The 23,064-nt window shown below is 42.5% G+C and overlaps 1 protein-coding gene across 1 annotated transcript; it reads left to right on the top strand.

Moving 5' to 3' along the window:
• Positions 1 to 8,367: 8,367 nt before the first annotated feature.
• CPO (carboxypeptidase O) lies at positions 8,368 to 20,334 on the top strand. Its single transcript, XM_006273785.4, is given in 9 exon segments — positions 8,368 to 8,423; positions 11,421 to 11,535; positions 12,803 to 12,904; positions 13,899 to 14,003; positions 14,648 to 14,758; positions 16,155 to 16,245; positions 17,595 to 17,797; positions 18,694 to 18,778; positions 19,965 to 20,334. Coding segments are annotated over 9 exon segments (1,134 nt in total). The 3' UTR covers positions 20,231 to 20,334.
• Positions 20,335 to 23,064: the final 2,730 nt, after the last annotated feature.

The raw sequence follows: 23,064 nt of genomic DNA on the forward strand, positions 1-23,064 counted from the left end.
TTGATTCTGCCCCAAATACTCAGCATAAGTGTTCTGCATCAATAGCAACTTACTGGAGGATAGTTTAGTCCCAGTTGATGTAATAATGGGGGCTAGGGAAGGGAAGGGAGTTTCATATACTGAGTTCCACTTAATTTGATTATTAAGTTTACTTTGATTATTAATCCAGGTGAAAATGGTGTTAGATTTAGCTGCAGATGTTGGGGAAATTATTGTGATGAATAATGAGTGAGGAGGTGGATGTGTGGTGGTTGGTTTTTACATGCAGTGCCTGTATTCAGAATTTCCTTGCGATTCAGTAAGAAATCCACGTAGAAAGGCTTGGGGCAGGATCAAGCTCTCCATGTAGGCACACCACTGCTTTCATTGTGTATTTTAATATGTAATCTGTAGCATGCTGCTTTAAAAAAATTAAGCTTAAGGCTATAGGTTAACAGAGCATAGGCAACTGAACATATGTGCATAGTGTACGGCTTAAAAAATGACAAGCAGGTCAGATTGTTCACACTGGAAATCACTTTGATTTGGGGCCAAAAGCTTGGCTTTAGCTTATATCAGTATGGGATTAAAAAAAGATGAAATAATAGGCTTAGCAGCCAGCTCCTTGGAGTCAGTGTATGGGATCCATACCTCCAGCAGAAGAGCAGATGAGTCGTGTGTTTATAGGACAGACAGTTAGGAGATCTAGTTTTTATTTCTTGTACTGCAGTGGTATTCCTGTGCAACCTGCAGCAGTGGTGATCCTGCTGCTTGGAGCCTGGCTGGGAGCTGGAGCATGGCTCTGGTCAGCCAGGCTCCCATTTTGAGTGGTGCACGCTCAGGGCCAGATTAACCCTTTAGTGGGCCCTAGGTAAAGAAATTCATGGGCCCCAGGCCAGTCGAGACCCGCCTCCTCACCATGCTGCTGCTGCTGCCTGCAGGGAGCAGCCACCACGGTAGTGAGGCCAGGGGAGGGGAAGGGAAGAGAGGGGGCAGATGGGGCCATTCGTGCGGCCTCCACAGAGGGAAGGACTGGGCCCCCACCCAGCTCCGTGCCATAGGTATGCATCTAGTTTGTACGTTAATCCAGCCCTGCAGTCACTGCCCCTGCATGAACCACTCTGCTCCACTTCTTTTTTTGTGCAGGTTTTTTTGAGCCCTGGTCATCCCAGGGCTCCATTTCAGGGTAGATATGTCAACTTTCATGTGAAGCTTAATTTCTGGGAATATCATGATTTATCTCAGGGCTGTCCACCTGCTTGTTAAATTGTGGTCTGCAGGACTTGTTGGAAAGCATGCTGGAGCTGCTAGCTTGAGCAGCAATGGTATTAAGACCTCTATTAAAATCTTTGTTCTTGGACTGACAGGTTCATGTACTATTTCTTTCATCGTTTGGAAAGGCCCAGCTAGCTTGCGTTTAGGCCAGTATCTCCATTCCAAACAGTGTTGGTGACATTTTTTTCTGGTGTTGTATTTAACAAAACAGGGATGGCTTAGAACCAGATCTCATTTTAACACCCAAAGCTTGGTGGAGGAAGGAGGTTTGGGTTGAAAATTTCACCAGTGACTTATCTCTATCATGTTATATTCCAAATGATACCCACTATCTCTCCATGGAAAGAGATCCATTATATGATCAGACACTGAGTTAATGATTTGTGGGTTTTACTGAGATAAGGCAACTTGCTATAAGCCACCTTTGTGCTAATCAAGAGTCCATAATAATCCTAGATTAATACTAGAGTTCCCTTGGTTCTATACTTCGTGGCCTCACAGTGCTGGAAGGGGGTTTGTTGCAGAAGGATGCTGTTTTTCCTCAGAATTATCTGCTTCATGGGAGTCCTGGTCCCAGGAAGACTTGGCCTGAAAATGCAATATGATGGGTGAGTGTGAATGCTGACAAAAGACTGCAGTCAAGGTTTATGTCTTGAAATAGCACAATTAAGGCACAACAGATTATGGAATCAGTAGTTAAAGGGAGAAGGACCTGTAAATATGGCAGCAGTGTTGGGAGCTGCTGAAAGAGTTTAAGGTTAACTACAAAAAAGGCAACTGTACATTGGAAGTGCAAAGTGAGGGTCATCATCAAAATCAGAAAAGTAAGGATTAGAGAGAGACTATAAGGACAGGAAAAAATGGTGCATGAGTTAATGCAAGTCAAAGCAGATAATGATACAGTCCTCCAAGGTAAAGTGCATCTCCTTTAGGAAGAGTGCCCTTGGCTGAAATCCATTTGGATCAGTATCTTAGGGAAGGAACTCATGAAAATTGGGCTTTATGGGAATAAAATGCCTTTTACAACTATGTTGGTAGCAGGAGGAAGGATATTAGTACATTGAACATTAAAACATGGGGGTGGGGAGTGGTGAGACTGTGAAAACAATGATTTCTCAAAAGTAAGTGGAATACTGAACTCTTAAAAATCAGCAGTAAGGAAAAGGGGGAAATAGAGTTTGGATAGAAAGCAAAAGAAAACTTGTAATAAAAGTAACTGACAGAAGAACTTGGGAAATTTTAAAATTCACAAATCAGCCAATCCAAACAGTTTTATTCAGAACTGTTAAGCAAATTAGATCTTGTTTAGTTACTGCACTATTGCTAATTGCTTTTGCAAAAACTTAAGCTGGAGTACTGTGTCCAGTTTTGGGCTCCACAATTCAAAAAGGATGTGGAGAAGCTTGAGAGTCCAGAGAAGAGCCACGCGCATGATCAGAGGTCAGGGAAGCAGACCCTATGATGACAGGCTGAGAGCCCTGGGGCTCTTTAGCCTGGAAAAGCGTAGGCTCAGGGGTGATCTGATGGCCACCTACAAGTTTATCAGGGGTGACCACCAGTATCTGGGGGAACGTTTGTTCACCAGAGCGCCCCAAGGGATGACGACTAGGTCGAATGGTCATAAACTACTACAAGACCGTTTCAGGCTGGACATAAGGAAGAATTTCTTTACTGTCCGAGCCCCCAAGGTCTGGTACAGCCTGCCACTGGAGGTGGTTCAAGCGCCCACATTGAACACCTTCAAGAGCAAACTGGATGCTCATCTTGCTGGGATCCTATGAACCCGGCTGACTTCCTGCCCTTTGGGCAGGGGGCTGGACTCGATGATCTTCCGAGGTCCCTTCCAGCCCTAATGTCTATGAAATCTAAATCTATGAAGCATGCAATATTTTCTGTTCTGTTCTTTTCTTTTCCCCAACCGCACATGACCAGGAATCCTGGTTTTCTCTGTTTAAAGATTGCAAATACTCTAGTAAAAAATGGCAAATTCTTTGCTTAAACCCCCCAAATTCATTATTAAAATGAAAGGCCACTATATATATAGGTATCAGTTGAACACAATGTTTTATTGATATATTGAAAATTTCAAAGCAATTTGGAAGCCTACCTGTGCCTCCATCACTATAATAAAATTAATTCTATGTATTTTGGCATTTGATTTGGGGTTTTTCATTATGGAAAATCAGAGCTCCTGTTGAGACCACTCTGTACATCCCAGGGAATTATGCACAGAAAAATTCAAAATGATGCACAGGAAAACTCAAAAGTATCTAGAATTAATTACTTTTATTTGTCTTATGAATTAAACTAAACATAACACTATTTGAACCATCTTTAAAAGTATATGCAGGTACTTTCTATGGGTGGGGGGGCGGATGTGGAGTGTGTGTGTAGGGGGTTTGTGAAGGTATGGGTATGTATGTGGGGTTTGTGGGTGGGTGTGGGTTTTTTGGGGGACTGTGAATGGGTGTGGGGATTGTGGCAGATTGTGAGTGGGTGTGGGGTATGTTGGGGGGGTTGTGAATGGGTGTGGGGATGTGTGTGGAGCTTGGGGGGGTTGTGAAGGGTTATGGGTGTGTGGTGGGGGTTGTGGGCAGGTGTGTTTGTGATGTTTGTGGTGCACAGCCCCCATGGCTGGTGGCTCAGCGGCAGCAGGCAGTAGACCCTCAGTAGCACGTGCCTCTGGCTGAGTCTCAGGGTGTGCACATGGTGGCACAGAGCTGGATCAGCCTGCTGGCACACGCCTTCACATCCAACGAGGCTGGCTATGTGCCAGCACACACAGATCATGGCACTGCATGCAGGAGCTGCATGCCATTGGGCTGGGTGGGCTCCATGCTTCAACATGGGGCTTCTAGCACTCCAGTGGGAAGCTGCATGTGAAGGCAAGCAGGAACCCGCCTGGTCCAATGGCACGCAACTCCATGCCTCCATGTGCGGCTTCCTGCCGGGCCTGATGGCACACAGCTCCTGGTCCACGTGCCATCAGGCCAGGCTGGGCCGGCCCTTCATGTGGGGCTTCTAGCGCTCCAGTGGGAAGCTGCAGAAGGAGGCATGGGGCACAGAGTCACGTGCCATTGGGCCAGGCCGGCTCCTCCTTGCCTCCACATTCAGCTTCCTGCTGGAGTGCTGGAAGCCTCATGTGGAGGGGTGGCCCAGACTAACCCGATGGCGCATGGAAGACAGCAGCAGCTCAGCACTTGCTCCAGCCTCTGGCATGCTGCAGCACTGTGTCATGGCCACTGCCTCGTTCTTGTGGGAGTGGGCGGCAGGGACAGATGCCCCTCCTGTTCAAAACTCCTCAGTACGCAGATAAAAGACCCTGCCTGCCTACCCATCCCTACCCCTGGCGAGGAATGGGGATGCTACTTGGGTTCTCCCACGTTGGCCTGAGATTGCCCGCAGACTCCTTCCTACTCCTTTAACCCTCACCCACACACCCCTGCCATGCCCTCCACCCACCTTGCTGGCTTTTCCCACAGCCCCCAGCCCTGGCAGTTACCTGCATCCACACCCACACCCAACCTACAGGGCCCTCCCTCAGCCCTGCTGGTGCCCCTCATTCCTGACCAACAGCCCCCTACTCCCCTCAACCCTGTGAGAGGGGTCTCCAGCCCCCTGCAAGCTTTCCTTACCCCAAAGGCTTCAGGAGTGAAAGTGAGCCTGAGCTAAGCCCTGGCTGACTCGAGAGTCTCAGGCTCTGCCCCTTTGCCCTCTCTCCAACTCAGGACAGGGCTTAGTGTTTGCGTTCCTTTTTGCAAGACGTTTTTGCAGGCTGGAACTCTGCAGCCTGCAGAGAGCTCTTTGCAAAAGTAGAAAATCTGTGTGTTTTTCCGTTAAAATGAAAAATCCATTCTTTTCTCGGTTAGAAGGGAAAATCCACATTTTTCCCGTTTTTCTGTGGGAAACAGAAAATCCAGATCCCTCAATCCAGACATTACAGAATGAAATTCAATCTTAAAATGAAAACAAATGTCTCAGTGGTGTGGAATGATCCAAAAACATAGATGGAGGTCTATTTAAGAAAACTTGGAGTGGTTAGAGGAAGACTGAGAGAGGGAAAACCTGGCCTGCTGTCAGGAAGTTATCTTCTGTGTGCTATTGGCTCATGCAAGGGACAGAAAGGGCCAGCTCTTATTCTACCTATGGGGTGTCATAAGTATCATCGTATTGCACCCTGCTCAAGTCCCCGAAAGCATGAGATGAGGAGAGCAAGATGTCTGAGTGTCTGACTGCAAAACCAGAATTACACGGATGTGAATGGAAGTGCTGGGGACTGCCAGAGTAGCCACAGTCCAGGGATGTCCTAACAGGACAATGTCAGGAGGCTGGAGTCCGCCTAGTGTGTGAGACCAAGCCTATTTCCTCTACTAGCAGCTCTTGCACAATGGACACAGCTTCCTGCTTTTTTTCCTATATGGACTATCCATATATACATATTTTGGAGTCTGATCCAAAGCATATTGAATTCAGCAGAAAGACTCGCATAGAATGTAATGGACTCATTACCTTGGTTTCTAGCTGCTACCTTAACTGTGTTCAGGACTAGGCTCACTGAGAAAAGAAGATTATGAAACTGAGCTCAGTCAAGCTACCTTGTGTTTTAGGCTGAGAGCAGGATGCTGCCTGGCAGCACTTAAGTGAAAGGAAGGTAATTTGAAAAGACCAACAGGGCTTAACTGTTTTATTTTAATTTGCCACCTATAACAAAGTTCTGAGCAGCCAGTTAGAAAACAGCCTGCACTGGGACTGTTGGTTTCGCAGGGTGAGAATGCTTCACTGTGTCCTTATTGGAAAAATGGTTGTTCTTGATTGGCCACGTGGATCAACTTTGTGCTTCTACATCAAGAAATCTAGTCCATAATCATAAACTAATGGGTGCTTTCTCGTCTCAGTGTGCTGTTAAAAATGATCTGTCTCCACATTGGCTATTGTAAAAGGTTTATCAGTAAATAAGAGCCGGCCATCTGGCAGCAATCTGACTGTCTGGCATTTCTTTCATTTGGTGTAATTAAGACATAATGTCAATGGGGATAGAGAGATATTACAGGATATTGTTTCTCTCCTGATAGACAAAGAGCAAAGCAAGCCTAGGCATTTATGGAGAATAAACTCTGAACTGCAGCTGAGATATTTATTCTCAAAGTGGGATGTTTATCCTGTGTCTGCATAGACATTACTGCTGTTGTATCAAATAGTTAGCAATGCAAATGTAATCATTTTGCCTAATAGCCAAAGGTGCAACAGTGACAGCTTTCTTTTGAACTGGTAATAAACAGCCAGTTCTAACTGGCAGAGAAAACCAGCCTGTTTTGTATTTCAGCCAATCGGCAAAGGTCATATTTTTTAAAGAACAGAGGTTGTTGCTTTTTTTTAATGCTGCCTATATTTTTCATGGCTAATGGGAAAGTATAGCAAATTCTATTTGCATGTACATTGAGCTGATATTGTACATTTGTGTATGGAAATGTAAATGGTAGCAGTTACAACTCAACCCAAAACTGCATATTATATTGATGATCATTAATGATTCACTTTGTAAGACTCTTGCAGTAAGAGTTTCCATTTTAGAATCTTTAAAAGTAAAATATTCCCTTACTGCAATTGTACTACAGGTAGGGTGACCATTAAAATGTGAGGGAAATCCAGGATTGTGGGGAGCAAGGGAGCAGCAGGAGGCTGGGCATGGCAGCAGTGCACATGCACGTGCGCGCGCCCACACACACACACACACACACACACACACACACAGCATGACCCTGTTGCTCCTTCCCTCTTCCCCACCTTGACTGTACTGCACAATGACTCCACTCCAATAGAGTCCAGACCAGGGACCAGCCATGGGGAAAACTGAAGCAAAATTTCTGAAGTCTGGAGCTGGACACGTGCAGGCATGTTTGTGCCAATCCAGGACTTTTGCTTCAATTTTCTCCACTGGCCAGGGCACTGAGACACCCTCCAGAATTTGGGACTGTCCCAGCCAAATCAGGATGCATGGTCACCCTAAATATAAGGATTTATCCATAGTCCTATGAAGTACTACAAGGACTTGATCCAAAGTCTTTTAAAATCAGTCAATTATGAGGTTGCAGTTTTTGTTTGCTAAGACATAAATATTTCTGGTGCTTTAATTTTATAATGCTCCTAGCAGATAACGTCTAACTTACCTTTGGATAGTTTACATGCAATATAGCTGTCAAAGTCCACTTCCAGTCCTATTGGCACATTCACATATCATATACTGATTTAAAACTCTTGTAATTTGTAATTCCACATCTGCTTGCTAACAGATCCAGAACAATGAGCTGCACAAACACTTCAAAAGAAACACTTAAAAATATTGTCTGAATCAAACCCACAAGTTTGTTTCATCTGTATTTGCAACTCTTTAATTTTATTCTCTTTAAGCTTACTTTTTTCAAATGAATATATGCATAAAATGAAAGTCTTGCAACTTCTTGTGCAAACATATTCAGAAAGGAAGTTGTTATAATCTGAAAATCTCTTTATTTTTCTGTATTCTTGTTTAATTTTATTTTAATAAAGTCTTCCAGTCAGAGAGCAGGAATAATGCCCTGTGATTTTAATTGACCAGGTGTGTAATGAATAGTGAAAGGTCAGCCATGCACATAGCAAATAGCCAATGAGATATTCACGAGACTAAAAAGGGTTTGCATAAGCTTGCATCAAGCTGTTCTGAATAATGAATAAATAAGTCAAATACTAACTATTTGTGGTTTATATTTGAAACTCAATACTTTAAATACTTAAATCTTAAAACTCAAAAGTAGGTTAAAGTTGACTCAATAATTCCCTATATTATAGGACTTCGAGCCTTAGTCCTACAAATTCTTAGGGCTTCTCTGCATTGCCTCTGCTATGTCTAGATCTAGAACTACCACTGAAAAATGCCTTATCCACTTGCCCCCACTCAGTGCGCACCAAATCCCAGAAGTGTGGTAGCTGTAGCCACATGGAAGCAGGTGCTCTGGTGCTGCCCTTGTGCTCTTTGTTTTGGGTTTGCATCTTGGAGTGCTTAGGCTACTGTAAGGCAGCTGTACTGCTTCATTTCCAGGCTTTCGCTTGTACTGAGTGGCAGCATGTGGGTGCGCCATGTCTCTTAGCAAGAATCATGGTTATGACACAAACAGTGGAGACATGCCTTTTAAGTATGTATACACCCATTCATGTGAGTAGTCCTAACTGCTCCCATTAGACTGATACGATAACTAAAGTTGTTCATATGCTTATGTGTTTGAAGGACTGGGACAATGGCAAATAAATGTGTAGCATAAAGCCTTACCAAAGCAACCAGAAAATCTACATGACTCTCCTAAGTATATCCAGGCCATGTCATGAATGCCTCAGCCAGTTATGTTTCCAATGAACTAGGACTTGGTTGCATGATCTAACTCCCTTCTGTCTAACAAAACAGCTCCTGAAACCTATGAAAATGAAATTTTCGATGGACACTAGGTTGTCTCCCTTTGTTTATGGACCCTTCCTTGGTAGTATTCTGGTTTATAGTTTAACTCTCTGGGGACGTGTGGCTGGCAAACTGAGGCATGCAGGTCTTGCATGGGAATGTCTTAAACACTCATGGTTAATACAGTAGTTGTACAGGTCTAAGTAAAAGAATTGACATCTGGACACAACCATTCTGAGAATCCTTGGATTTGGTGGATGTCCTTGCAAGGGAGGCAAAGCCTTTACTGCTCTCACTTTTCCAGCTGTTTTCTACTTCTTGTGATGGACTGGCATCCTTTGGTTTGAAGAAAGCAGGCTCTCCTCTCTGAGTTAGGTGGTCATTTGGAGAAATTGTACCTCTCCAGCCATGTCCAACCAGAGGCAAAAGCCCCGTGGGCAGAAACCTAGTTGTCAAGTAGGTGTGGTCCATCTGAGGCTGGTGATCCCTTTTACTGCTTTGTCACATCTGTCCAGGCATACTTTGTTCCTATGTGCTGGGGTCCAGCTTCAAAATGGATGATCTAATTCTCAGTGAAAGTTACAAGTACAAATAGTGTTCATAAAGCCAAATGGAATTTGTAACTGAGCAAAGACACGTATCCCAAACTGTCACACACCCCAGGCAAAATTGAAAAAGATCCAATAGCTATAATATTTCATAGAAGAATTACATCTCTATAGCCATCCAGCACTAGGATGGCAAATGCTGTATAGACTTATTGATGACAGCCCAGCTCCAGTGACACTTGCTAATCAAAGATACTTTGAAAGAGGATTAAGGGCCACTCTGAAGCCATTCACTTGACAGGACAATCTCTAATATCCTGTCTGTCAAGTTCTCTTTGGTAAGTAACAATGCCTTGTCAACAACAGGTAGGGAGAGATGGGATATGGATGCTGCTACACAAACAATCTAGCACCTGGAATATGTATTTATAGCAAATTTATGGTCAAATAATAATTTTGGACCAGATTTTCTAAAGCTGGTCTCTGGCTTTGCACTCATAATTATGTGTGCCCATATTTTGTGGAGTGCACAAAAGGCAGTCCTAAATAAGGGAAGGCTGAAAAATTGCATCTGTATCCTATGAGAAGCAGCATTTAATTTGATTTCTTTAAAACAGTTTTTGAGGAGGAGCCTTTCTCTGAAGGTATTTGGTATGCAGGAAGCCCACTTAGGGCTATGTAATGATGGACATATAACTGGCATATTATTTTTAGGAATCCTTATTATTCAGGTTGTATCCAACTCACAGATTTTAGTTTAACACAACTCTGATAATCTTTTGTGTGTGTGTGTTTGTTTTTGGATTTGGCTCCCATGAGTTTTGGTTCTTGTGATTTTGTACTGCCTAAATTATACTTTGAGCTTTAGATGTGGGTAACCATCAGATCTCAAAATAAAACTTAGCTGAAATAACTCTCCCAGGCTTTAAATGGCAGTCAGCATTAACATCAGCAGAACAGGCTACTTACTCATGCTCTCAGGGCTTGAAATCAACAAGTGGAGTTTATTCCGCTTTTGTAATAATTTTACTAAGAGCATTTACACACATTTTTATCACAGTTACAGAGTTTGCAGGTTCAAATAATTCCATGAAACTGGTATCTAGTTCAAAGACCACTGTGGAGCCAAAAGAAGTCTTGTGTCAGATTCATTTGTCACTGACTTAGGTCTGTACACTGATGGATTCAGAACAATCATATTCCAAAATAACCATACAACACACTCTAAAATATAATAAACACCGTGTTTTGAAAGGCAGCATGAAGGGGAAAAGATTCTTCCAGAGATATGGTTGTGTAAAGCAGGGAGTCTAATTTTCAGATGACTCTGCTGAAACCCTAGCTGTAGCTGAAAACTGGTCTCCATGGGTGGATCTATGATTTTGAAATGAGCTAAAGTCTCTCCGAGGTCATGAAATAGGAGGAGAGAGATAAAGAGAACTACCGGACAGTAAAATTACCCTAAGAAAGGTTGGCTTGATTAGTGGAACATCAAGGCAATTAAAAAGGAGAGACAATCCTTAATATGACCAGTGAAATACAATAAGCCATTCAGTTAATTGACTCCCTCAGCTGCCTGAATAGAAATGCAACTCCTGTAGACCAGGAATCAAAGCAGGGTTCTTCTCTCCTAGTCAGAAATTCAGCTTGCCCTTTAATATATGCTCCCCAGGTTTGAGGGGGATGGTGCTTAGTTTAAGTGAGAAAACATGGTAACATGTCTAGCAAATAAAGCACCTCTCTAGTCATGCCAGATGAAAACAAAAACAACCCCACACTAATAATATAGTGCATATATAATTTTGTTTTACTGTTTATTTAAAGTGATGAAATTTCAGCATGTCAACAAGGTTTGATCACCAAAAAATTCATCCAATGCTACAGCTAAAAAGGAAAAAATCTTAAAATCTTCAATGAATATTTTCAGTAATTTTCATCATAGTATTTTTCTGTTCAAAAATTGAACTTCATTATGGAAAATTCCACAAACATGTTAAATTTCAGAATATTGGCCTGCTATAATAATTGTTGTTGCTGTTACTATGCCTAGTGGCCAGAAGAGCCACAGGTTTGAGGGAGTCCCTGGTGCAAAGGCAAAGATCCTGCTTTATCAGAACAAGGCATCAGGCAAAGTATCAACCAAAATCTATCTTTAGTTATCGTTAGGTAACTTTTTCTCTTTTTGTCTTCAGAGTCCAAATAAACGATGTACAGGAACAACTTGACAGTGGTATACAGAGGGAAAACAGCAGTTTCTGGAGAGCTCTTGAAGGTTATAACTATACTGCTTATCATCCAATGGAAGGGGTGAGGAGGTACCCAAGTCTGACTCCCAGTGGAGCCAGAATTTCATTCTTTGTTTTTGATTCTCCATAAGGTAAATGCTCTGCGTGACTGATAGATCACAAGGGTCCAAATAATGTTACTGGCGTCAAGCCAATGTTTGTAACTTCTAGTTCATATTGTCATATTTAAATATGTCTTTTCATTATTATGACAATTATTTGCCATATTTACCTGCATACTACACATGCTTTTTCCTGCAAAAGTATTCCTCCAATTGGGGTCTGTGTCTTGAGCAGGAAAGCTATTTCTGCATCAGAATAGAAGGACAGAGATGTTGAAATGACTTTAGAGGTCTCTGTTTCTCTCACTTCTCTCTAGCCAGCATTCAGCAGAGCAGAAACTGCTGCCAAAAGTTGCTGCTAATTTGGCAGTGGCTGTGATGGGGTTAAAGCTTGTGTTTTTGTCTGAAGCAACCAGTGAGCTGGCTGAGGGCAAGCAAGCTACTTCATGGAGTTAGCTTTCAGTTGTGATTATGGAAAAAAAATGCACTAATTAAGCTCTGAAAAGCTTGGTTCTTAATAGAACACCAATAAACTGAAGGCTGTTCCTGTCTTGATGAGATTATAACATAGAAGGAATGAGATGTACTCAGAAAACCAGAGAGGAAAAACTTCCTGTTTTTCCACATCTGGCGGTTTGCTTCCCTTCTGTGGAAGTAGTCAGCTTTTAGAAAAGACTTAAACAAAATCAGAGTTAGAGGAAAGAGACAACTGGCCTGTTGCTCACATATATGTGTTACAGTCTGATTAGAGGGTACTTGCAAAAACAACCTTATGGTATTGCAGATGTAGAAGATGAGGGAGAGAACTCAGTAAACACTTGCATTTTTTGGTTTGTTGGTTGCATTGTGGAGAACTGCTGTTCAATTGAAATATGGTTAAAACTAATAATAATCTGAATGGAAGGATGGATTTAAAGGCGGTGTTAGGATTTGGTGGAATGATCCAGTGCCCATTGAAGTCAATAGAAAGGGGCCCGTGGATCAACAATGTTGGCTAGGGTACAAAGGATTGCTTGTCTTGTCCTGCAGTGACACAAGCCCAGCCTGGATTTTTTTTTTTGATGCAAGTGAAATACTTTCCTCTTGTGCAAAGTACTATCACAGCCTGAACTATGCACAGAGTAAAATACTGTATAAGCAACATAAAAAAAAATTATATCTGGAAATGGGGGGAGAGAGCACAAGGAACTCCCTGTTAACGGCAGCATGTCCTTTTGACTGTTTCAGATTTATCATTGGATGTATCAGATAAAGGAAAGCAACAGGGAACTGGTGACTCAGCATTATCTAGGAACAACATATGAAAAACGGCCAATGTATTATCTTAAGGTGAGTGAGGATCTGTTTTTAAAAATAAAGGGCATCATAAACTGGGGGCACGTCTACATATGGCCATATGGTGCCTTTGTTACTGTGCCGTCATTTAGCACTTCCCTTTGGAAGTACTAAAAGATGGTGCAGTAATGGCTTGTACTGCACCATGCTGGCTGCACACGGTTATTTTTGGCTGCTATGTCACCATAGCAACATAGTATAATAAGGGAGTGTGTTGCTACAGCACTGTAGTGGAGGCATCCTGGTTTTTGCCAACGGTAAAAAGCCTTTTGTGTAGATGCACCCTTGGAGTTGTAAATGTCAAGGTTCAAACCTTCTCTAAAAGGATTCTTGTCCAGGTTCACTGAAAAAAACAGGAGATGTTTTTGCTTTTAGATGGTATATTAGAGATGCCTGCTATCACTCAGACAATTATAAAAAATCTTTGAGATCACTGTTACAATGTGAAGACACCAGGTGTGGCTAAAATATTATATAGTGGAGAGACCATAATTAACCTTGTGTAACTGTATATGTCATAGCTGCTTCTCTAGTAGAGGGGCTGCCTGATTTAAACACCACCTTTCTACTGTGACTGTTTCATGACAATTTGTTCAAGAAGTCATGGCAAAATGACAGTTTTAATCATTTGCTTGGGTATTATGTAATCTGTCTCCAATGCCAAGTAAAATTAGACTTTCTCTTTCTGCATGTCTACTTCCAAAGAACATCTAAGTATGAACAAACAGTCCAGCACATGACTATTATATATCGATAAAAAATTGCTTTATTGACACTCTTTGTTCAACAGGCACTTTAAAATGTTTGTTCTGGGATTATACTGAGACTGGGTTATCAGGGAGGAAAGCCTGTCATAATGAAACCTGTAATAGCAATGATCTTGGATGGCTCAGAAGTATACCAAAGAACACGCTTCGTATCCTGTAATATGCTGGGCTGTTTTAGTGTAATATAAGTTTTCCTATTGATCACTTTTTACACTCCTTAGATCAGTCAACCAACAAATAAAGCCAAGAAGATCATTTGGATGGATTGTGGGATTCATGCCATAGAATGGATCTCTCCAGCCTTCTGCCAGTGGTTTGTGAAAGAAGTGAGTCATTCTTTTCCTGTTTTCAGTAATAAAAAGGACATAAAACTGGATACTTCAGTTCTTATCATCTGCTCATTAAGAGAAAGCTCTATGCTTTCACTCTTAGTGATAGGTGATATTTACTATTTGTGCAGGTTTGGAGGCCCAAGTTCATACAATGGCTTGGTGGTTGGCACCTTGTCCTCTCAATTTGGGCCTGATCCAAACTCCATTGAAGTGAATGGGAAGATTGCCATTTATTGTAGTGGGCTATAGATCAAGTTTTTTGTGTGTATCCCAGAGCCACCAGGCCATGTGGAACAATTTAAGATCCTAAGGGTAGAATACTAGAAGATGTAGTATATAGAGATTCCTTAACTTTTTGTGTATAGCTGTCCTAAAGCTCCTGCTTATCTGTGCAGCTTACAACAATAAAAGTAGTAGAGTGAATTATACATGTAATTTAATAGATTGCCATGTCTGAAATGTGTTTGAGGTTGCAGTAGATGTCTTAGTGTGCTTGATGGGCAAGTGAAATTGGGGTTACCACTTGGGATCCAAGACCATCTGATTCTTCTGTGCTAGATCTAAACTAATATGTGTATGATCTTAACTGATTAATGCCAGGTTGTGTGATGCAAGTCTTTTGTGCTCTTTCTTTTCAGATTCTGCAAAATTACAGAACTGATCCAAAGATAAGCAGCTTTCTCCAGAACTTGGACTTGTACATCTTGCCTGTTCTCAATATTGATGGGTATATCTATTCTTGGACCACAGTAAGTAAAGAAAACCCAAGAGCAGGAAAATCTGTCTGTTAATTGTGCAAGGATAAATCAAGAACTAGCAAAATGTTCATTTTATACTTCTGGAGGGCATAGTCAGCAGCAAAGTCTACACATGCAGGTGAGTTTTTCTACATAGAGGCAGAATTGTCAAAGCCTCTCTCTTGCTGGAAGAGAGTGATACAACTGTTACACATAACCACTCATCCATGGGACAAAGGTACTACCTTCTCAGGAAATCAGCACTCCTTTGAGCTCAGAGGGTGCATCTACACATGTGCTTTACTGCTGCGTAGACTAATTAGCTCCACAATAAAGTGTCATCATCTACACACGTGCCAGTATTAGGGTGCAGTAAACTAACTCTGCCATAAGATAGTACTGTCAGAGACGGTACTATCTTACAGCGGAGTACTTACCTGTGCTGAAATAGATGTGTAGACAATGACAGCGGCTGGTTGGGGCACAAGGGAGCTAAAGTGTAGGGGACTGTCTGCCGCCTAGCCCTACACTATAGCACCCTCATGCCCCAGCCAGCCCCTCCACCACCCGACATCACCATCTGGAGCCTCCCAAATATATCTCCCAAATGCATATCCTCTTATACCCATTTCTTTTCTGGATATTTTGGGTAATGTGGAGAGTTAAAAGGGTAGCTCCCTTTTTTGAATTGAGTGAAACCCCTTCTGAATTCTTATTGAACTCAAGACCTTAGCAGGGCCCTGTAGGCTCATCTGCCCCAGTCTATATCCTGTCTGTCTCCTTGTTGAGTTGAATCCGTCTTTCAGCCTGAAGCTTTCCAAAATCAGACATTGCAACATCAGCATTTGGAGAGCTCCGCTCTCTCCACTCTGTTGTGCAGGTGGCTCTCTGGAGAAGCATGCACAGACTGTGCATACTGTGTGCTGGAACTCAATGACTAAGCTTGGGCAGGGGGTATAATGTCAGGGGAGGCAAGGAACTGGGGATTGATAGGAGCATTGACTGGCAACCCCCCTCCCTTCCCCCCAACCTGTCTATTATTGTATCCCTGACAAAACCTGGGTCTGAATAGAATCAATCTTGGACAGTAAAACACCTCCTGTAATCTGGCATTTGCTTTAGAACAGGGTCATCTGCCCTGCTGAAAGGGAATGGCAGGGGAAGATGCTGTACCACAGTTCAGTTGTCTCCTATTGTACCGTGTATAAAAGGTGCCAACTTGAAAAGAGAGGTAAAGCACGTTCCCTACCCACTCTTTAGAAATGCATCACTCACAGCAGTTGCATTGAATGGAGGTGTTTTTCAGAATGGCAGGATTAAAGTGCTAGGGGTTTATATAGGATGTTGCTTTGATCATTATTCTCTTGTTTCAGTTATGTTATAACACAATGATGCAATTTCTGTTCAGGCACGTCTCTGGAGGAAATCCCGTTCTTCCCATATGAATGGCACCTGCTTTGGGACAGACCTTAATCGTAACTTTAATTCCTCCTGGGGCGGTAAGTTTTAAGTACTTGAGATTTGATACAGGACTAGAGGGAAAAATATACGAAGGAGGAGATGGAACAGCCTCTGAGCTATGTATATCTCTTACTCTAAAAGTTGTAAGGTAGAAAACGCACATTTTTGGTTCCATCAAGAGAGACTTATAACTGGATGCTAACTTGTAAAAATATCTAAGTCCTGATTTTCAATTTGGCCCCAATATAGCATCTGATTTTGCAGGTAGCATTTTGCTTCTTAAATAACCATGCCTCCAGTCTACTGCAGGTACAATCATTAGTTCTAGGCAGAAATCTTCTTAGACTGCAGTATTTGTGCTGCTGAGAATTACAGCTGCAAACATGCAAGGGCAGTTATTTGTAGGTGTAAAATTGCTCATGCACCTCTGAAAAACAGGGCCTACCCTCAACTGATTCCCTTTTATATATTTTACTTCCCCCACTACTTCTCTCTTACTTCAGGAGATCTCCTCACTTGTGCTGTACCATATTCTCTTGGCGGAAGGCTGGGCTCCAGTATAAATTCCACAAGAGCCCTGATTTTTTCTGAAATGGAGGGTAGGAAAAAATATCTGAAAAGTGGAAATGATTCTCCTTTTGGTTCCTTTGGTTAATCCAAGGTTTAAAAATAATTAATTTCACTCTCATTATACTATTGGGATATCCATCTAGTGAAGATAGATTAATATTTTCCCCATGGAACCTTTGTCTTGCAGCCAACTTTTCCAAAAATCAAACAATTTCAGCCTAAAACCCAAGTGGTTGAATTCAGTTATGCTACTGTGGAGCCACTTGGAAGTTATGGTTTGGATGACTCATGCTTGCATTCTTCTCTGTGGGACAGAATTCTAGGTTAGACTACAGTTTTCAGTGATTCCTCATGGTTTCCTTTCCTGACTAGTAGAAGTGAAGCATTATGTCCCATGAGTAGTCTCCATCCTGTAGTCTGATTATGGAAGAGACTGGAGACCTGAGACAGCCCAAATGTAACTTGACTGCTCAGTGTTAACCTGAAGACACTACTTCTCCAAGGTACAGAGTTCCTCACCCTCTTGTGCAATTTTTGGAAGGGTGACAGTTTTGGAGGTGCACAAAAATGACAGCAGTGTTTTTGTGACATAGACAGTTCACCACTTGGAGAAGGTTTATGACCCCCAAACTCTTTCACATCAACCTAGCATCTGCTTTTAATCTTTACTTACATTGGAGTTAGAAGTTAACAGATCAGTATTCTTTTATCAACCCTATGTGAACCATATAGTTCCCCATTCTCATACTCACATAGAAACTTCACTGTTCTCTCAAAATACATATTTATTTTGATTTGCCTCTGATTTCCTGTATAGGTGTTGGTACATCTCATAACTGTTCCAGTTCAACTTATTGTGGGCCTGCGGTAGAATCAGAACCTGAAACTAAAGCTGTGGCTAGATTGATTGAAAACAGAAAAAGTGATATTTTGTGCTTCTTGACTATTCATTCTTTTGGACAGCTCATTCTCTCCCCATATGGATACACAAAGGAACCTGCAAGTAACCATCAGGAACTGGTAAGGCCACAGTTCCACAATGTATGTTGGAGTCAAGTATTACATTTTCATTAGTTCTTGCATCCTGATCACCTCCTTGATGATTATAATGTGTCTGTTTTAATAACGCCCAGTATCTTCTTTGCCTCTTCTTAATACTGACAGTAGCAAACAAAGTACTTGTTGGTTTTGATATGGCATTTATCTGAAGGGAGAGATGACATATCAAGAAACAAATCAATAGTTTTTCTTTAAAGAAAACACCACAACTTCCTGAGGGGAGGGTGAACTTATGAAGCATGTACGTTCTTCATTTACTAATTTGGAGCTACGTTCTCTTTCCCTTTCTTATTCATATATCAGTGTGTTATAGGTGCAAGCTTTCTTTGCCTACATACTGCAACAATTAATCCTGATTCATCATCTTAGATGATTATTCATGGATTATGAATGATATATGAGTATTGTAGACGTTCTTTTCTCAAAATTTTGAAATCTAGTGCCCTACATGAAAACAAGCCTGTTCTTAGTTGTACAGATATGTTTTCTATCTGCAAAAGACTAGTTCAGTCCTCTGAACTCATGTTGATAAGAGCTACAACACACATTCTCATTCTTCAGATGTGCAGCTAATCAAGTGGATTTGCTGACTATTAGCAGGGCAGTTTTTTAATTTTGAAATTTTGCTACATCATTAAAAAAAAAAACCCACAAATTTTCACCCAAAAAGAATGTGTGTAAAATTTTTCAAAGGTTTTGGAAATTGTTCCCTACCAGCTTGAGTATTGAACTAAAAACTGATGCTGAAACCAGTGATATAGAAATGTAGCCTGAAACAGATAAGAATGCTGAGCCACTCAGAATAGTTCATGCATTTACCAGATAACAACGTGTTTATTTTCATTTCAAATTCACAGGTGGATGTTGCACAGAAAGCAGCAACTGCACCGAAGCAAAAACATGGAACCAATTTCACAGTGGGGCCAGCCTCTTCAGTTTTATGTAAGTTTGTGTTTTCCTATTTGCTCTGTTGTCACAGAGGAATAAGGAACATCCTGATTCTGTAATGCTGCTTCACTGAGTTCCCACTTAGAGTAGTAAGGGGTAAGCAGGTTTAAGTACTGACCACTTGAATATGTGATGATGTGTGTATGTTAAATAGCTAACCACATGAAGGCAGTATCAGTCCGTTGCTGGTTCTTACAAAGAATGCCTTATTTGAATAATCAGAAGTCCCAGAAATGGATTAATCATCTTATTCCCATTCAAGTCTTTGGAAAAATGTCCACTGATGTGAAAGAAGCCAGGGTTTCAGCTCGTCTGCTACAGGTTCAAATCCAAATCAAGTCTATAGTGACAATCAGACTTTATCATCTGATAACTGCTTGCTGTTCAGTGTGAAATAAGCTGGTTTCAGTCTGGGGCCCACTAGACTGAAGACCACATCATAGAAACCATTATCACAGGTGATATTAGCTGGCACTCTTATTGATGCTTTCTGCTGGAGTATGGAAAAATCATGGAGAACTATCTTCCTTTACCCAGAAAAGCCTTTCTCCTGTCCAGATAAGAATGAATCATGTTGGATAGATGGAGCAGAAGAATTTTTTGTATATATTTTTTATTTCCATGATATGCATGTCCAGTGCCTGGGCGGGTCGGTCCCTTAGTTGCATGTACTTTAATGCATCTCTGAATTGACACACAAGGCATTTTGCTCATGTAGGCGTGGCATGCTTAGAAATGATCATCCACTTTTAAGAAGCTGGGCCCATGTTTGTAGATACTTTAAATCTGTAAAGAGACACAACTGCAAGACAGAGAAATGATATGGTATGGACACAGCTTACAGTTGGATTCCCCCAAATCACTATTTCAGACCCTCATGCACAACCACAGGGTAAAACAACAGAAATACTAAGAACACCTTGCAGAAAACCATGGGTAAAGGCCAGAGGGAGTAATTTTGCTTATGAAAGGTGTATGTAAAGATTTTAATGTAATCAAGAACTCCAGAACCTAGGTCCGTTTCCCATTATGAAGCACTGTTGTGTCTGTCTGCTTTGATGACATACTATGCTGCTTGGTTCAGGGATCTTGCAGTGATCTTGCATAAATTATAGCAAGAGAAATTTCTAACAGAAAAGTGCCTAATACACTCACCTCACCTCTGTTTTTGACTTCATAGACCAGAACTCTGGCTCCTCACGAGACTGGGCTCATATGATTGGCATTCCATTCTCTTATATGTTGGAGCTGTGAGACAGAGGTGCACATGCATTTTTTCTACCAGCAGACCAAATCCAACCCACATGTGAGGAGACTGCTGTGGCTGTGATGACCATCATTGAATATGTAAATCAGAAGTATTTCCCAAATGGGGCAAAACTGACCTCTGGAAATCTGTGTCTGAACCTGTTGCTTAGTGTCCTGTTCATGTGGGCGTTGTCTTAAGTATCCCTTTATAGACTGCAACAGGAAATGCCCATGCAGTGTGTAATATCAGTTCAAAGGGAAACATTGATGATACTTGGAGATCTGAATGCTGTAACATTTAAATAAAGGATCATTATAGTACTTGCAAGCCTTTCTCCAGTGTTTTTAAAGGGGGAATAGGAGATGATCTGCCACCTAACAAAATCAGTCCCTTCTCAAGCCCTGTGGTAGTGGGTGGTTTGGTTCTATTCCTTTGATTCCTTAAGACCGGGGTGTCAGACATGCAGCCTGCAGAGCCCAAAAATCCAGCCCCTGGTGCTACCCTCTTTCTTGCACCAAAGTGACCCCCCCCCATGCTGTGCCTGGGATATGTGCCACCTATAGTGCTCACTTGGGCGAGGTCCCAGGTGTGCCACTCACTGGGGCTGGTCCAAGGTTAGGCTGCCTACGCTGCTCACTGCTGGCCCTTGGCTATGCCACCCATGCCTCAGTGAGCAGTGCAGGCAGCACAGCCTGGGATGTGGCTCCAGTGGGCAGAATGGGTGGCACAGTCTGGGACCAGCAGCAAGTGGGGCAGCCTGCTGTTAACCGGGCTCAGGCTGCACCACCCATGGGGGCCAGTCCAGTCCCAAGTAGCACTGCCTGTACATCCCACAGGGGCTGGGTCCTGGGCCATGCTGCCCACACCTCAGTGCATGGTGCAACCCAGTACACTGCCCCAGCAGGGCAGCTCACCCAGGCCACATCCCAGGCTATGTTGCCCCCTGGGTCACAGGGCCAAAGGCATGGCTGACTGATGCCTCTTCTTGAGTCAGGGGTGGGGCACGTGCTGGAGGGGTCCCCAGTGGCTGATCGCGCTGTTATTTTTGGAATAGCCTATGTTATTTTTGGAAGTCTTGCTTCCTGTCTCTGAAAGACACAAGGAGAAAGCTGCACATCTCCCCCACCCCACAATGGTGCTGTTGATGAGGACTGTAAAACCTCTTGCCAGGCACTGCCCTACTTCTTTCACAGCCTCCAATTGATCAGCATGAAAACCTGACTTCCTATCCATTGCTGGCACCAGCAGGATATGCAAGACATAGATATCTAGCTGTTCTCTCTGTTTCCACTTCTGAAATATGTGCAGTTTCTTTGATTGCTGACCTCCGTGGGGTATGAAAGGGACCAGAAGCTGTGGGCTAATCTGGTAACAAATCAAGGATGGTTGAATGCAAGCATAAAGGGTGATGTAGGTATATGGTGGGAGAGACTTGGTCCTGTCATTCTTTTACAGGCAAGTAGCCAAATATGTAAAGAGAGAAATTCAGCTGACTAAATACACAAGTGAAAAGAAAGAAGTGAGGGGCTGTTCCTATCTCCACAAGCCAGACTAGAGTGAGAAATTTCTTCCATTATCAACCAGCAGTGGTAGCTATTTTCTCTCTATCAATGACTAGTGAGCTGAAAATATTCCCTGGTAGATTAAATTGTAAAAAAAGCATAGTATTTAATGCATGGGTTTACTCTGTACATAAGCTTTCTTCAAAAAGGTTTCCATCTTTGACTCGAGGCTAAATCTCCAAAGCGTTTTAGGTCTTGCAAGGCTTAACTCAGAGGCACCCTACAACACAGTAGAATCATCAGTCCTGAGGTTGGCATCTAGGATCCCCGTACAGATGCATGTATGCCTAAAAATTGGCACCTAAGGACTGAAAAGAGCCAGCATAGTGAGAGCTGGCATGAAGAATACAAGGTAGCCAGTAGCAAATGCTGAAGAAGGGAGAGGTTGAAAGGGACCTCAGGAGGGCATCTAATCCAAACCCCTGCTCAAAGCAGGACCATTCCCAACTAGATCAGCCCAGCCAAGGCTTTGTCCACCCAGGTCTGAAAAACCACCAAGGATGGAGATTCCACCACCTCTCTGGGTAGCATATTCCAGTACTTCACTACTCTCCTAGTGAGACAGTTTTTCCCAATATCTAACCTAAACTTCCCTTGCTGCAACTTGAGACCATTGCTCCTTGGTCTGTCATCTGCCACCACAGAGAACAGTCTAGCTCCATCCTCTTTGGAACCCCCCTTCAGGTAGTTAAAGGTTGCTATCGTATCCCCCCTCAGTCTTTTCTTCTGAAGACTAAATAAGCCCAATTCCCTCAGCCTCTCCTCAGTCATGTGCTCCAGCCCTCTAACCATTTTCGTTGCCCTCTGCTGGACTCTCTCCAATTTGTCCACATCCTTTCTATAATGGGTGGCCCAAAGCTGGACACAGTACTCCAGATGTGGCCTCACCAGTGCTGAATAGAGGGGAAGAATCACTTCCCTTTAAGTCCTGCAAGGAAGACAGGTGGGAAATCTCACTTGTGGACCCTATCAAAGTTTAGGCATGAGAGAAGGTGCTGAGGAACCTGGTGGCATTAGGACTTAATTTTTATGTACCCACTGGCAAAAATTTGAGCATCCAGGGAAACTGGGAGGCCTCTAGGGCCAGGGAGAAGTCAGGTGAAGGTTTTGATAATCAGTGACACTTAGATATTGGACTTAGGTTTTACACTTAGGCCATGCTAATTCTCTATCAAACATTTTCAGCTAACAAGTATAAGGACCAGATTCTCAGTATGCATAAATCAACAGAGCTCCATTGATTTCCGTCAGTTTGACAAGCTCACCCTAGGTTTTGAAGCTGGTCTGTGTTCTTCCAGACTCATCACAAATAACAATGTTTCTGCAGTTGAACAATTCTGTTGATGACATGCAAACCAGGAGTGAATCTTGCTCATCCTCTTCAAGGTGATTTAAAAACTTATCTTCATCGCTTAAGCCGGAAGATCCAAATGTTTGTAATAATCAGAAGTCCCATTGTGAACAAAGTA

This window comes from Alligator mississippiensis, chromosome 4 (genome assembly GCF_030867095.1).
Source record: "Alligator mississippiensis isolate rAllMis1 chromosome 4, rAllMis1, whole genome shotgun sequence".
Taxonomy (NCBI): Eukaryota; Metazoa; Chordata; order Crocodylia; family Alligatoridae; genus Alligator; species Alligator mississippiensis.